Below are 17206 nucleotides of genomic sequence, written 5' to 3'. Positions count from 1 at the left end.
TCAACGGCTAACTGAAAAAAATGAACTTCTCCTTCTTAAAGGAGTGAGAACTGAGGTTTATACAGAAGGAAGATCACAATTGAAACATTTCTAATGACAACACAGATCTTCTTGAAGCCTCTCACTTTGTTGAACTCTTTTATACACACATTTGGTCCCGTCCATCACGATCGTGTGTAGGCACAACATAAGAAGCGCCATACTGGTATCATTACGTAATCCTGTTAAGATGAGGCACTTTCAGTACAAGCACAGGCTTATACAACTCAAGTGTATAAAAATGAACATCCACACACATGTATCCAGATATATATACATTTCCACGTGTGCACACTTGTGTAGACACATAAGGATGCTCGCACACTCACACACACTCACACACACACACACAGTCACACACACACTCCAGAGAAAAGTTCTCCTATTGACAAAAAGGGTCACAGAGTTCACAGCTATGTGATATATTGGAAGAGGAGACTATTAACCTCATCGGGTCTCTTTCTTTGGCAGCAAAGACGAACCGGTAGTAACTTGAACACTTATCCCCCACCCCACACACACACACACACACACACACACACACCCACACACACACACACACACACACACACACACACACACACACACACACATACACACGCTCACACACACACACACACACACACACACACACACACACACACACACACACACACACACACACACACACACACACACACACACACTCATCTACTAACCACTCCCACACAAAAAACAAGTCTTTTATAGTGTTGACCCTATAAAAGGGTCATTTCCTGAAGGTGCAGGAACCATAAAAATGAAGAGGGAGAGCGCTAAAAGGACAGAGCAGCAGAAGACGGACTGTGTCTTCAACTCACTGGCCAGTGTTTGCTGGAAGTTGATGACTATGTGAGGTTTTTATAGATTTATTTATTCCATGGAGGTCTCAGTTTGACGATGACACCTGTTCTCTCTGTGTAGTTGCTGGCATCAGTTGAGGGAAAAATAAACTTTGGAGTTGAATTGTTTGGACGCCGAGGGGGCATGACCGGTTTTGTTTAAAAATAAATAAATAAAAAGTAAGAAAGAAAGGTCTGTAGGACTGTAGAAATTGCACAACATACTGTCAACTTTATGGCTAATAAAATTTCAAAGGGACCAAAGTCTATTAATACAGGGACAAAATTTCCCCAGGACCTCAGGAATCTCACTCCTTCCCCTATTCCCACGCTCCTGTGTAACAGTCCCCACAGCCGGTCTTTGCAGCATTTGGGAATATGTTGCTTTGGAATTTAAATGCTTCCTTAGAAGAGAAGTTCAGGAGGCTTGATGCAAGACTGCATTAATGTCAGTTGGGATGCATGGCTGTGCATTCTATGTCTCCTTTAAAAAAAAATTAAGATATGGAAAGCCAACCTCTGTTTGTTGAGCTCCTCGGGTTTCATAGAGCGAGGATGGGGTTAGGTGCACTGTGGCTCATGCTGCGGGTATGAAAGGGGATTGGAGGGAAGAAGCGAGTGACTCCGCAGGGAGCAACAAGCAGCCCAGTCCTATCCTAAAGGGACAGAAATCATGGAAGGGTTTTATAGGTACAATTAAAAAGACCTGAAACAGATGTTACGTTTCACTAATAAAGGAAATAATTACTTCACACCAGTAATTAAGCCCTGTGTAGGGACATGAGTGAGTAGGAGGAGGAGGAGGAGGAGGAGGAGGAGGAGGTGGGGGCCAAAAGATAAAATGGAGATCATTGAGGGGATTATTGTTGATGGATGCGTTCAGGCTTTGTGTGCTTGTGTGCTAGGACCTGCTGAGGATCAGTTTATGGAAGAGTCCATTAAATCTAAGAGGCGTTTAAGCAAAGGAAATGCTGCATGGACATAATGCTGGATCCCAGGAGGGAGCCACTGTGTCGGAGAGAGGCACAATTAACGGTGGATTACCTCATGATTATCTACATGAAAATTTAATTAGCCTCTTTTCTGCTACAAGGTATATAGCAGCTTCTCGCTGTATGTATCACTTGTTGTTGTATATCTGCCCCACTACACCCACAAAGTCCTTAGGAAGTTCATTACGGAAGTTAGGAAAATGCCTAGTCCAGGTGATTTCTTTAGGGACAGGAGACAAGTTTGATTTATATAATGTACGGCACAGATGGATAAACAGAAGCTCATAAAGAGGAAACGGTAGAGCAGATGCAAATGCTTCCTAGAGGGGGAGGCTGGCACAATCTGGTCACATTAACATTGTCTTTAGAGAAACACTCTTGGATGAGATTGAGACTGATTTAGGTGGCTTTGAGGAATTTGATTTTGTGCTCAAACAGAAAGACTTCAAGGCAGCATTTTATTGGCAGATATAATGCCAATAAAATGTGTTGTAGCTTAGGGTTACGTTTAGATTCTGGTAATGGTTGTTAAACTGCTTCTAGAGGTTTGTGTGATGTATCATATGATTTAGATACAGAGAATAATCAAAGTTGAATCTGTATCTGTATCAAACCAATCACTGCTTTGTTGAATGCACTGATTGCTGAGTGGAACATCATCACCTGATTAGCATTGGTGTTGTCTGCATAATTAGAATAGGTGTTTTCATGACTTTTTGGTGTGAAGTACCAAAAGTCATGTAGAACATAATAGAGAAATGATTTCCTCAGTTGTCAGTAGTGGTACGTCCTGGTTGGTTATGCATTTCGAGCAAACACAACTGGGGTAGCTGGTGTCATTTGACAAAGACCATCATATAGATTAAGATATAGTTGCAAAGAATGTCATCGCCACAGCAAGCTCAACACTGTAATAGGGTAAACTAAATGATCTATTCTAGGGTCTGTGCAGAGTTGGGGGGCTGGTTCTTGTTAACAGCAAATGATCTCTCCGTGTCAGGGTGAAGGATCTGGCACATGGATTGAATTTAACCGAACTTTGCTTTGGTTTATTTTGTAACTGAGCTTTGTCGTTTTGTTTGCATTGTACAAAAATAAAAGCAGTTAATTAAATATAAAACACCTTGTTATCACCATAGTAGGTGTCATATGGTCAGCTTGAAAAGCAAGAGATGATCCATGTGACATCTGTATGAGTTTGAACTTTCTGTCATCTAAATGATAATGGCTGAAATTGTAACCGTATATATAATCCATCAATTGTCTCGCAAGTGTTTATTCTCTTCCTTCCGCTGTCCATCAATCTCCTCTGTGCTACGTCCCCCCTGAAGACCTTGCCTCAGGGCTGTAGCCATTTCTGAAATCCCACAAGAGGGTCACTGCCAAATTGAATGCCATACACACTGGAGTTTTGTGGGAAACTTTGCTGACACTTTCAGTGGGTGAAGAAGATAAAAATTATGGAGTAATATAACGTGTCATGAAAGCCCCCCCAAAATATGAAATATATAGTCATATATTAAAGATATAGCAACATTGAAGAAAAATTCCCCACTTCAGAGCTTAATGATAACAAAATGAATTAACAAAGCTTATTAAAGATTAAAGCTTGGTTGTGTCTGGGTATTTTAGTTTTGTCATTCGAATTTAAAGAGTACACTGACTTCCTCTGTTCTTTACATGCGTAGATTGACATGGATTGGTTTAAAAAAAGAGTTTGCTTTGCTGTGGGCAAGACAGTCTTGAAATATAATAACTCTAGTCCTCAATTTGTTTTCATCTTGCAGTGTTGTTCCCCTTTTTTAAATAAAAAAATAAAAATAAATATCTAATGACAGCAGTGAGTTCAGATGTGTTAGTAATCATTTATTATCTTGTTTAGACACCTGCTTAACACAATATGTAACAAGTTTTGGATATCTGTTTTTAAAGAACGGGCAGAACATTGTCCCGTGACGTTAACGTCTTGCATGTATGGATGCACACAAACACAAGCGGTGAGACCCCAGCATGCTTCCTGCTGTCCAGCTGTCCACCTTATTGCAGTTCACTGCACGCTCGTTCTTTTCATCCTCTGTCCCTGTCCTGCTTGAGATGTGTCGCAGTCCTTCCCCATATAACACAAACATAAAAAACCCAAACCAATAACAAAAAAACAATGAACTTTGGGTGTGTTTGCCGTGGACGGTCAGTTTAGAGCTTGTGTATGTCGTGTGTTTATGTGCGGTTGTATGTTTCCATGTGTTCACTGAGCTAGAACAGGGAGCATTAGGAGGTGTCTTTTGTTGCTCCTGGGGGGCTACTGTGCTCGGTCCTAATAGGAGTCTTGTGCCTGCCGTTGTCCCAGGGGAGGGCTTCTGAATGAGGGGGTCTAACTTCACACACACTCACACACGCACACACACACACACACCCTCCTCCTCCATCCCCAGCTCGAGCCCAGCCTCCCCCACCACCCTTTTCCCGTCCCTTGGGACTGGCCGAGGGACAAAGAGGGAGTGGGGCTGGGGTGGGATGGGATGTTTGGGGGGGTGCACTGTGGCCCCTGTCTTATTAGAGGGGTCGTGAACGTGTCACGATGATTAATATGCCGAGGTGCGTGGGGATACCCTAGAGTCACATTTATTCAACGTGAAGGCTCCCAAACACACACTCACCACAAAATGGCACATTTGCATTTCCCATTAAGTAAAGAAAATATAGATATATATGCAAATGCAACTCCTATCTGGGTTCATAGCATTATGCAATATCCATTTAGACATTAACAATAAGTGACCATTTATTTCCCCATCACCTTTTAGCTGCAGATTTTTCACCTGATTGGCCCACTTTACAACAAGCGAACACACAAAATGCACACAACTGCATGTCATGACTTTGGATCAAGACATACTCCATTTGAGTTTTTTTTTTTTTTTGTTTGGCATTTTTATGCTTTATTGACAGCGCAGAGAGACAGAGGTGAAATGGGGCAGAGAAGGGAGTGACATGCAGAGAACGACCGAAGGTGGGAATCGAACCCGGGTCTGCTGCTGGGCCCGGCCCGGGAGGGGGACGCCTTACCAACTGAGCTAAAGGCGCCCCCACCATTTTAGTTTTTCTGAAGGCAATTTTTTAATTCAGAAACACACTGTGATAAATGGTTGAGTCTATCTGACGTCATGTACTGTAGGTTTATTCACTTTTTTAACTTTGCTGCGTGATATTTGACAATGACTGTTAAATCAGTTTAATGAAAGGATATTAAAGAATTTTAGTCTTTTTAAACTCCTAAACTAATTTAGTAAGCTCAGTGATGTATTTTACCCTGTTATGATCATTATATAATTGCACTAAGTTAAGTGGGTTTACTCTTTATTGCTGAAGTTGACGACATGGGTATAGAATCTCCAGCACAGAAATCAGTTATCGTCAAAAAGAGTAGAAACCCTGGGGAACCCTCCTCCACTACTTTTGTCTTGTGGAAATCAAAGATAAGTGAATATCCATTTGCCTAATTAAGAAACTACTGCCGACATTTAAGCACCCGCACATGTTAACTATCCATTGTGTAACTGCACCTTAACATCCCCTCTCCATCTGTTTTCTGCAGTTTAACTGTCTCTTGCTCCTGTACCCCGCAGGAACATGTACTGGATTTGGTTATTAAAAGCATTTGACTTAAACAGGCTACGGCGGTATTAAAAAGGACAGATGGCATGGCGAATGAGCCCTTATATTCTATATGTCTCCCCTAACGTACACGTATAGTAGGCCCTGGGCTAACTCTGGGACACAGGTACCCAGGGAGTCCACAAGATGTTTGATAGGCTCACCTGCAGGCCTGCTGCGAGCTGGCAGTAAAATTCATGTGCCGCATATGCTGCAAGTGTACCACAGGGAAATAAGCTGCTGTAATAATGAAGTAGGCTGGAAACATGAGGTAGAAAAGCAAACAAGCCTTTTTCCTTTGGAAAAACACAGCCTCTGTCCACACTTAGTTTCATGGGTTTTACTTGGAAATAAGAAAGGTGCTGATAGGAACTGGTTTCTATCTTGGTCTTGAGTTTGGCCGAGGAGAGGGCTGTTATTGCTCCAGTAGGTGGTGCTGAATGCAAAATGTAGAATTAATTTCCTGACTGCAGGATTGATATCAGAGTGTTAAACACTGAACTATAACTGAGCAAATTGTTCAGGAAATTAAGCTATAAAACTAGCCTTGCCTCCGCAGTAAAATTGTGAGCTCTGGCTATAATAATGGGTTATGGCAAGGGGGCATAGTTAGTTCAGGTAGAAGGATCAAATGTCCCATTGCTTTTCTGATCTTTACAAGGTAGCTTTGCTCGTTGAGCACACGTGGAACGCTCTGCCAAGATGTGGGCTGTAATTAAGCTGCAGGCATTCATCCGACACGGTTTGCCCCTCACTTGTGCACTTACAGGATCTATAAACGCACAAATTGATTTCACCTATCAATGCAGTCATTGTTTAACATGACGCAGCTCATATGTTGTGCATGTGTGTTTAATAACAGGGGTCCTGAATGGATCACGATCCACAGGCTCTGCTTCTCAGATTACTTCTTCTTGGGAGGAAGGCCTCTGCTCGAGAAACTGAATAATTTTTCAGCTCTGCAGTGTATGGTGGTTTGTTTTCTCTTTCTCGCTCAAAAAAGCAATTAAAAAAAAACAGTTTGCAAAGGAAGAGCTGGTGTGTGTCAGTCTGCAGAGATTAAAACAACAAAAAGTAGTAATCACAAGTAAACCACAAGCAAAGTGCAGAATCATCCATTCCCAGTTTTGTGCTGATGAGCAAACACAACACCACCCACGTTAATTGCCGTGACCCCAGCAACCCACCAGAGGAACATTGACATATTGTTTGTCCAGCGTGAGACACTGTATAATTTACACTCACTAATGACTCCCTGGAAATACAGGCTGAAGGACCACGTCTGTCCCCAGCTTGGCCCTTATTCAATTTTCACCCTGGACTCTTCTAATGGATAGTCCATCTGTACTTCAGCGAATTCATATCCTCAATGCATGCCCATAATTCAATTACAACACGTGTTTGGTGTAGAAAAAACAACACAAAACCAAACAAAGAAAAGCAGCCCGCTGCAGTGTTCTCTCCTGGCCAATTGGGGTTTGATAAACATTTCACTATTGGCTGGAGAATCTCCACCCTAATCAAAACAAAAACAAGCTGATTTGGCACTGTTGTGTTTCTGAGATTTTAAATGATTATTTGTTTTTTGTTTTTTTAAAGTGTGTGGTGAAGAAAGACATATTACCATTGCCATAGGGTCGACCTTGACCTTCAAACTCAATCTGGCTATTAGGGCAGCCCCTCCCCAGCACCACTGAGATGTAAAGAGGCTGACGGTTTTGACCCCTGATCCCATTTCTTAACTAGGCTGAGGTGCAAAATAACCTTTTGACCCAGGAAGCATTTTCAGGTTGCCTGAGCAACCTCAGCTTTAGCTGTGATTGACAGGTCCATACATTTTTTTTCTTTTCTATTTCCTTCTTCCCTTTTTTTTTAAACAACAGTCCTCTGCTAGAGGCATGACAGAAAACGGCGGTTCATCTGCTCAAATCTGGAGTTGTAATGTGTCAAATATCTAATCAGGCAGATTAGATATTCTATTGTACTCAGTTGGCACATTATTATGCTAGATAGATGCGGAATAAATTTTCCTTAATAAAAAACGCTTTACATGGAAATGAATGTATGAATGCAATGGATGTCATTATATCAGATGGAGGTCTATGTAAATGAACCATGTGCAGATCTGACATGTGGTGCAAATCACAGAAACACCAGAGCCCAGGATCATGACAGGAATAAATCTGCCTATTTTAGGGAACGCCTTGTGTTCTTTGACATAACCCTTAATCCACAGCCCAAACATGTTTTCTAACAAGGGGGAGCCACAAAAAAAACTTGAGATGTTTAATTTTGCTGCTTTAATGTAGGGGTAGACCATTTCATTATGACTGGCCCAGGGGAATCTAAGGTTACCATCTGGCCACTGGCCACCATTACTGATCCTTGTTTTAATATGCAAATGTATCTGTTTGTCCAACCTTGATGAAATCACAAAATGTAACCATACTGAATGGACCAAACAACAGCATGCACCATGTGCACATGATGTGATAACCGACAGCCTTCATGCAGATGTGGCTAAAACAAGCAGTTGGACAGAGAAAAGCAATCAGTAAAATTACAAAAAAACAAACAGCTAAGAGACAGTTTAAGGTTCTGCTGGTTTACCATATTATGATGTTGTGAGAGAATTACTCATTTTTGGCTCTGGGTCAGGATTGGACAATTTTCTGCAGTTACATGGAGTTTAATGCCAAACACATGCACATCTTTCTTAAGAAAAAAAAAACTGGAACTCTCATCTCTTTTTTAAGTTTCTACTTAATGCCAAAGTGTTTCTCCATCAGTAACGGATGATTTAAACAGACTCAGATTGTGTCATTGATGAACAGTTTTAGTTTAGCAAACATTGTACTTTTCCCTAATGTAACAAACTAAAAAACCAGAGAAGTGTATCTGCATTTGCTGTTCCAAGTCCTTTGCTATTAAAAACCCTTCTGATGAACAGGAAGTGATGTGTTTGGAGCCAATGATGCAGGAACAGGCAGAGAAGAGCACAACAGAATCCCTCATTTCACTGACAGAAATGAAACATATTATCAACAAAGCCATAGAAATATTCATTATTATTATACACACTTTGAAGCATGTTATGGTATAGAGGTCTGAAAGTAGAAAGATTAAAGCAGATAATGGGTAGAGAGAGTTGAGGAATGGCATACATCGAATGTGCCTGGTCGGATGTGTAGTGCATTAACACATAGGTCACCAGGGTCACTTTTTTTTTAAATGTCTTGGGTTTGATGCAAATGCAATGCCATTTGAATGATGCTGACAAGGCATATACATGTAACTGTCCTCTCTCCCACAGCCGAGCCCTTGGTGCAGGTGAACGGGAAGCCAAGTTGCTGCTTCTTCAAGTTCAGCCCCAAACTGATGTTCACCAAGGTGCTGAAGGCCCAGCTGTGGGTGTACCTGCGGCCGCTGCAGCAGACCTCCACCGTCTACCTGCAGATCCTCCGGCTCAAGCCCGTCACGGAGCAGGGCAGCCGCCACATCCGCATCCGCTCCCTGAAGATAGAGCTCAATTCTAGGGTCGGCCACTGGCAAAGTATTGACTTTAAGCACGTGTTGCAGAACTGGTTCAAACAGCCCCACACCAACTGGGGAATCGACATCAACGCCTTTGACGAGAGCGGCAATGACCTGGCAGTTACCTCGCTGCATCCCGGGCAGGAGGGGCTGGTAAGGATCTCAGACCTCTCCCTGGGGGAGGTGGGCGGGGGGAGAGTGGTGGGGATAGTTCAGATGACAACTCATAGTCGAATCCAAGTAGCCAAAACTAAAAAGAATTGATTCCAAGAGAAATGATATATTGATAATGGGTCTGTGTCTAAATTGAGGTTAGCAAATATTCACTGGGGAAAGAAGGATGGCATTGATGTCTCTCTCTACATCATCTATGTTAATCTCGGTCAACTTTATAAAACTTAAATATAGATAGAGTAAAATATTTACATTTAACTGCTCGGAGTTGCTGCCTTATGATAGGATGCAAATCATGCAACAAAAAGAATTGAGTTGGTGAGTTAGGAGCCCCACAAAATGGATAGTTACATGAAACAGCATTAACCTGCATTATAGATTAAAAAAATAGCAAAATATTAATATGAGATGTGGACATTCATAGATAATATAGTTTGCAACATACTGACATCAAATGGCATGTTCTGATAAAAGCACAAAAAGTTTCAAACGCACCCGCAGCTGGCTCAATGTTTTTGTAAAGCTGTTTCATTCAAACGGCCTGAATCACAAAGTCTCACTGTGAAGAGAACCTTAAACACAAACATGTGTTTGCTGTTGTTAGTTAAAGAGACTGGTTGTAAATCCACACTGAAAGGGGCTGATTTAAAGCCTACAGCATGAAACAGCAGTAGGCAAGTGATCTGGTGAAGGCTGATCTCGAAAACCTCAGGCCTACCACTTCACACACTAGTGGGTTTATTTGTCTTCAAAAGTCAAACTGTTTTTGCAGGCTATTAGGTATCACGGGAAAGGAAGTATTATTTGACATTTAAAGTGCTTTAAATATATCCATATCACCAGCAAACTTAAATTGAATCGTCTTCCTTAGTGCACACCAACTCCTTCCATTGTTGTGGCTGGCAGGGCTTTTTTTTCCATGTGATGGCACAAACTCAAATTATTCCTAAACATATAGAAGATAAAGTAGAAAAGATTGTTCTCTTTGTAAATTGAATGTATCCTAACCCTATGTTACCCTGTTCCGCTGTGGACCTTTTAGCCCCATGTTGAAAGGACGCTCCTGGGCCTCAAACTCTGAGGACTGGATTTGTATGTTTATTGTAATGTATGGGTTTGCATGGATGAGTTCAAACTTCAGTCTTAAAACCAAACCATCCATGAACCATCTCTCTAGTTACTGCGATCGACAGTTACATACAACAACATCTATGTTGAATTTTGTAGGCCACTCATCCCAGTTAAGCAACACCAAATGCACAATATTCACCAAATGGTTATTTGGGTCAAATCTTCACAACACATATCAGAGGTCAGTTCTGGTGTCTTGGCCAATACATCGCTGCCCTCTGAGCACACAGCAGTATGCAATATTATTCTTGAACAAAATAAAAAAGGCAAGCATACCAAAATAAAACAAAACACAACAAGCAAAGAAACTCTGCTTCTCCCTGTTCCTCTGGGTCTTTTTCTTCACAACAAAAGCCCAAAAGGCCAAGCTGACATGGTCTCAACCCATTGGCCTTTCAGCTTATTTCCTCTTTTGAATGCGTCACAAAAAACTGCTCGAGCCCAGCTGGAATCACTGTGGGGAGAGGAAGGCTTTGTAAAACAAACATGATGAAGTAAAATATTTGATCGGCTTGCTTTGCCCATAGGTCAAGGTTATGGTAGCCCGCAGATGACCCCCTGGGTCAGGGATCAAACCAAGCATACAGAGTCAGCCATCCACGTCAGAAGAGGCCGGCTTCTATCGATGCTCTTCGATTCAGGGCTTAAATGGCACGTTCTGTTCCTGCTTTAAAAATTACAAATTAAGTCGTGATTTTTGGTTTATATGCCCACAGCTTTATATATATATATATATATATATATATATATATATATATATATATATATATATATAAACCTGTGCTCATTAGCAACTGCTAGTAATGCTTAGCTCAATCTCAATCAGTGGGTAGCTTTTACTATTAAAAAGATGCTCGAACCAGATTAACCTTTTTAACAGCATACATTTTTTACATGTCACAACAGGTGAAACACATTTTTGTTAATTATTGCTCAGTCCACCTCAATGGAATCTTGCCGGTTTTAATGTAATCAATTACACCTGTGCTTTTCCTGTTGTGTCAGACCAAAATGTCTGCTGTGAAAAAGGTCCAATCGGCTGTCGTGGTGACAAATTCAGCTGTTGAGCTTGCTAGATGGCTTTTACTGTAATTAGTCAGTTTGTAAGATGTATCAGTCAGTGCGTTTACATGCAGACTCATAATCGGGTAACTAAACGAATAAGACTTCAACAGGACTTTTAAACTGCATGTAAACACCTTTATCCGATCTACTTCGCACACAAATCGGCACAATAACGGACAAGAGATGTCGGATAAGAACACCTAGATAAGTCGTTCGTTGTCGGCATTCTCTCTGCATGTAAACAGGGATCGGACATCGCTTATCGGACTTCTCATTCTGTGCTTGTGTGCCTGCGCGTGATAGGCTACACCCATGGCTACACCATGGGTTATTGACGGAAGAGAACCGGACGTGGCTCTTTCAACACTTGTTGAAAGCATGGTTGAAAGGGCTACAGCGCCACCTAGCATAGTGGAGACAGCCATGCATTGGACATTTATCCGATATCTGAAAGGCCATGTAAACTCAGACAAGTGACACGGTCCGTTCGAGTGTCTAGTTCGATATATGTGATAATCTAATCTAGTTGTGCCATGGAAACGCACTGTGTGTGTGTGACAACAGAGTTTTCAAATAACATGAAATCAACAGCTTGAGATTATTGGTTTTGGTTTCTTTCCCTCTGGTCTCAGGACTAGTGTGCCATCTGGTGTGTCAGCTGAATGCACTTAACTACCTGGTGTGATAGAGAAACCATCAGGACTGAAAACTACTGCACCTGTGTAACCAGTTGATGTTTAATAACCCTTTTCACAGCAGACAGTTTGAAGTGTTGTAGTTTGAAAAGCACAGATGTTACTAATAACATTAACGATGGCTCTGTTCCAGTAAGTCATGACAGTGTGACAGCGAAGCAGCATGCACAATGCCAGGACCCTGAAACTGAAGCAGCTAAATGGAATTCACCCATTACTTATTTTATTATGTACACATGTTCTTTACTACTACTGTGACATCAAAATGACCCCAGTGAATATGGCCGTTTGGGCTGCTGCTGTAACAGTTTATGGTGTTATCAGTTTATATTGTTCCCGAACTAAAGTTGAGTTACTGGTGTAACTTCCCAGGAATTATTCCTTCCCATGTTAAGGGAAAAGTAACAACACATGTCGAATCACACATAGCTTTTTGTCTCATGGGGCTTTGCAATCTGTACAGCATACACAGTGGCGTTTCTAGGTGTAAAAAACAGGTGGGGCTCACAACAAAAAGGGGGGTCTGGGGTTCCCCCCCAGGAAAAATGTGAGCTTCAAAGACACTGTTTCTCGCATTCTGGCGATTTTATAAACACAAAATGAGTTGTTCACATCATTGTGCACTTTCACATTTTAGCCAAAGAAGGAAAGGATTGCTCCATTCATCTTTACTAACGTTTAAGTAAAAAATAGACAGGAGAAAATTCAATGTGCCGCTACAGTCTCATTCACGCAGCCTTTCCCTTGAAGGGAACATTTGGTCTCAAACCTGAGCTCCAAAAATGATCTACTTCATTCATGTTGTCGACTCGTTTTCGTTTGTGTGCCTCTGACATCTTTGTGTTAGCAAAGTTATCCTTCTCCGTCCTTCTCTTCTTCGAGCTACTGGACTTTTCGCGGCACTACTGTCACAGTATTAGTGGAACGAACCATATATGTCCTTTCCAGTGCCGGAGGGGCATCGGCCGTTGTGGTAAAATAATCTCCGTCCACTTAAACAGAGAAATACTCTGAGCATGCGCATTTCAGTTTTTCAAGTCCCATACACATGGGCTGGAGCCAGCTGGAGGGGCGAAAGGCGATCTTGCCCCTAAGCCCTATCAGCCGAAATCTGACTGGCTCACACGGCTACCGTAGTCTTACTGCAGAGACCATGGCAGAGACACAAATCAGACGAACGCAATCTGAAGAAGCAAGCTAGGGTCGGCTAAATTTTATATGTATATATATATATATATATATATATATATATATATATATATATATACATATAGGGGAGAGTGGCCTAAGTTGTGCATTTTGGAAGTTGTGCCACCCCTTGTTTCTAGAAAACAGTGGAAGAAATTGGAAATGTGACCACATATTTAAGAAGAGCCATCATTTGACTCATCCTGTAAAGAAGGGAGACACAAGGAATAAGATTAAAGCGCATTTAAGCTCAAAAAACTGTGTTTTGCCTTCCAAAGTAAAATTTCCATGATCAAGGTTTTTTGATTATTGTGTCTGAACAATTATAGATAAGTTTGAAAACATTTGACACATGTTTTAGTGCTTTGGTATGCTACATTTTGAGTCTATACAGTTAGCACGATGTCAGCCCTAAATTGCTGCATCATGCTTATTATCCAAATTTCTGGGATTGGGGTGATTTGTGCCAAAGGGCCTGGGTGAGTTATAAGTAAGTAAGTAAGTAAAATGTATTTATAAAAGCACATTTATGACAGTTTGCACTGTCCAAAGTGCTGTACATAGTGCATTCAGTAGGTAAACAATGAAGGTAAAATAACAATAACCAAAATAAAAAACGTAAAGCCCATACATCCACATAAACACAGATAGCAGTGCAGAGGTAAGATAGTTAATGGGGAGGAAACACCAGGGTGTACATATGGGTTTTGAGCCTTGATTTAAAGGCAGAAATGTAGGGGAATCACATTTTTCAGGTGGCAGTTGGTTCCACAAGCACGGAGCAACTAGTGCAAAGTACATTTCTGAGAGTTGTGCCAGTGGCATGGCTGTATACGCTGGTCACCAAAAGAAAGTGATTGTCTACAGTAGCTCAGAAGAGAGTGACATCTCAATTCCACTTAACGACAACACTGATGAGAGTTCAGATGGCCAGAAAGATGATGATGGTGACTTTGTCATTGTGAGCTTTGCAGGTAAAACCATTAGATCTGCTAGTCCTTGTTTAAGAAAATTGTCCTTCAATCTTTGTCAACTATTTACTTTAAATACACCTTATATACAGTATCTCACAAAAGTGAGTACACCCCTAACATTTCTTCAAATATTTCATTATATCTTTCCATGCGACAACACTGAATAAATGACACTTTGATACAATGTCAAGTAGTCAGTGTACAGCTTGTATAACAGTGTAAATTTACTGTCCCCTCAAAATAACTCGACACACAGCCATTAATGTCTAAACTGTTGGCAACAAAAGTGAGTACACCCCTAAGAACAAATGTCCAAATTGGGCCCAAAGTGTCAATATTTTGTTTTGCCATCATTATTTTCTAGCACTGCCTTAACCCTCTTGGGCATGTAGTTCACTAGAGCTTCACAGGTTGCAACTGGAACCCTCTTCTACCCATTCATGACGACATCAAGGAGCTGGTGGATATTAGAGTCCTTGCGCTCCTCCATCTCCCGTTTGAGGATGCCCCAAAGATGCTCAATAGGGTTTAAGACTGGAGACATGCTTGGCCAGTCCATAACCTTTACCCTCAGCTTCTTTAGCAAGCCAGTGGTCGTTCGGAGGGGTGTTTGGGGTCGTTATCATGTTGCAGTACTGCCCTGCGGCCCAGTTTATGAAGGGAGGGGATCATGCTCTGCTTCAGTATGTCACAGTACATGTTAGAATTCAATGAACTGTAGATCCCCAGTGCTGGCAGCACTCATGCAGCCCCAGACCATGACACTCCAACCACCATGCTTGACTCTAGGCAAGACACACTTGTCTTTGTACTCCTCACCTGGTTGCCGCTCCACACTCTTAACACCATCTGAACCAAATAAATGTATTTTGGTCTCATCAGACCACAGGACATGGTTGCAGTAATCCATGTCCGTAGTCTGTTTGTCTTCAGCAAACTTTTTGTGGGGTTTCTTGTGCATCATCTTTAGAATAGGCTTCCTTCTGGGATGACAGCCATGCAGACCAGTATGATGCAGAGTGCGGCGTATGGTCTGAGCACTGACAGGTTGACCCCCCACCCCTTCAAGCCCTTCAGCAATGCTAGCAGCACTCATACGTCTATTTTCCAAAGCCAACCTCTGTGTACGACGCTGACCACGTGCACTCAACCTTCGTAAACTGGGCCGCAGGGTGGTATTGCAACATGATAACGACCCCAAACACACCTCCAAGACGACCAGTGGCTTGCTAAAAAAGCTGAGGGTAAAGGTTATGGCCTGGCCAAGCCTGTCTCCAGACCTAAACCCTATTGAGCATCTTTGGGGCATCCTCAAACGGAAGCTGGAGGAGCGCAAGGTCTTTAATATCCACCAGCTCTGTGATGCTGTCATAAATGGGTGGAAGAGGGTTCCAGTTGCAACCTGTGAAGCTCTAGTGAACTACATGCCCAAGAGGGTTAAGGCAGTGCTGGAAAATAATGGTGGCCACACAAAATATTTACACTTTGGGCCCAATTTGTAAATTTTTTCTAAGGGGTGTACTCACTTTTGTTGCCAGCAGTTTAGACATTAATGTCTGTGTGTCGAGTTATTTTGAGGGGACAGTAAATTTATATAAGTTATACAAGCTGTACACTGACTACTTTACATTGTATCAAAGTGTCATTTATTCAGTGTTGTCCCATGGAAAGATATAAAGAAAAATGTGAAGAAATGTGAGGGGTGTACTCACTTTTGTGAGATACTGTAAGTGATTGTCTAATGGATTTGTCTTGCATTACAGTTTATGAGATATATATCAATGGCACAATTCACCCCATGGTATTCTCTCCAACCGCACAATTTACACCACACCGGGGGCAAGTTGTGCATCAAGACAACTTTTTTTCCGAAAGCTATATTTCTTCAACAGTTTATTCCAGATCCAAAGTTTTTATTGCCAGGGATGCACAACACCCTGAAATATATGTACATATTTGAGTTGGAGACTTTACTGTCAAGGCCTTACTTTAAAGTCACTTTGAGTGAAAAGTTGCACAACTTAGGCCACTCTCCCCTATATATATATATATATATATATAGGGGAACAGAAAAGAAAGCTTTTCATTTGCAAAAGTCCTATTTATAACCCTGCGCCCCCACCAAAACCTCCATGAACGTTAGTGGCAGTCGCCAGTCATTCATCTTCACTTAAATTTTCGCTATCAAGGGTGACTTAAGCCTCGGCTGCAGTAGCGGCATACCAACCAACCACCAGCACACAAGTGTATGGTGTGTACACTCCACAAACAGTCTGAAATAAGTCGAGGATGAACGACTCCCAAAACATTTAGGCAGCAACCACCTTAATACTAATTTGTTTTATATAGGCTATAGCCTATGATGTTTTATGGTTTGGTTTTTAAATAAAAAGGGAGGTTCCCATTATGTTTGTGTATGCTGTTCTAGGGGTGGGGGGGATCTACATTGTTGTCTATTTGCACTGAATTGGAAATTCATGATATTTTAGAAGAAATACACTGAATTACAAGGGTGTAGAGAATGGGTGTGAAAAGAGCATTACAATGAGAAAAAATAATGGGACAAAAAGAAATCAAGGGACATTTAGGCTAGAATAGATAAAAATGTGCGATTAATCGCGAGTTAACTATGACATTAATGCGATTAATCGCGATTTAATATTTTAATCGTTTGACAGCACTAATATATATTTATATATATATAGGGGAGAACGGGGTAATATGAGGCACTTTTTACATTTGCTCCCCTATAAGGGAGCTAAAATGATTTATCAGTCAAATGTACACACTTCCCATTAATTCAGGATGTTTCCTAGAAAATGGCATTAGCAGAATTTATTCATGACAAAGGGCAGTGAAAATATGATTGTTTTAAAAAAAGTTGTCTTGTCTCTTTACCC

General features: G+C 41.4%; 1 protein-coding gene across 1 annotated transcript in view; it reads left to right on the top strand.

Annotated features, from left to right (window-relative positions):
* LOC307249905 (growth/differentiation factor 11-like) overlaps nt 1-17206 on the top strand; it is a gene marked incomplete at both ends in the record, with an annotated part of 41065 nt that overhangs the window by 4910 nt on the left and 18949 nt on the right. Inside the window, one exon of the mRNA XM_080026802.1 lies at nt 8859-9232. Within this exon, the coding sequence (XP_079882928.1) occupies nt 8859-9232 (374 nt within the window). The remainder of the gene's footprint in view (nt 1-8858; nt 9233-17206) is intronic.

Source organism: Ammodytes marinus (assembly GCF_949987685.1).
Source record: "Ammodytes marinus genome assembly, chromosome: 4".
NCBI classification, from domain to species: domain Eukaryota; kingdom Metazoa; phylum Chordata; class Actinopteri; order Uranoscopiformes; family Ammodytidae; genus Ammodytes; species Ammodytes marinus.
This window is presented reverse-complemented; position numbering and strand designations above follow the sequence as displayed.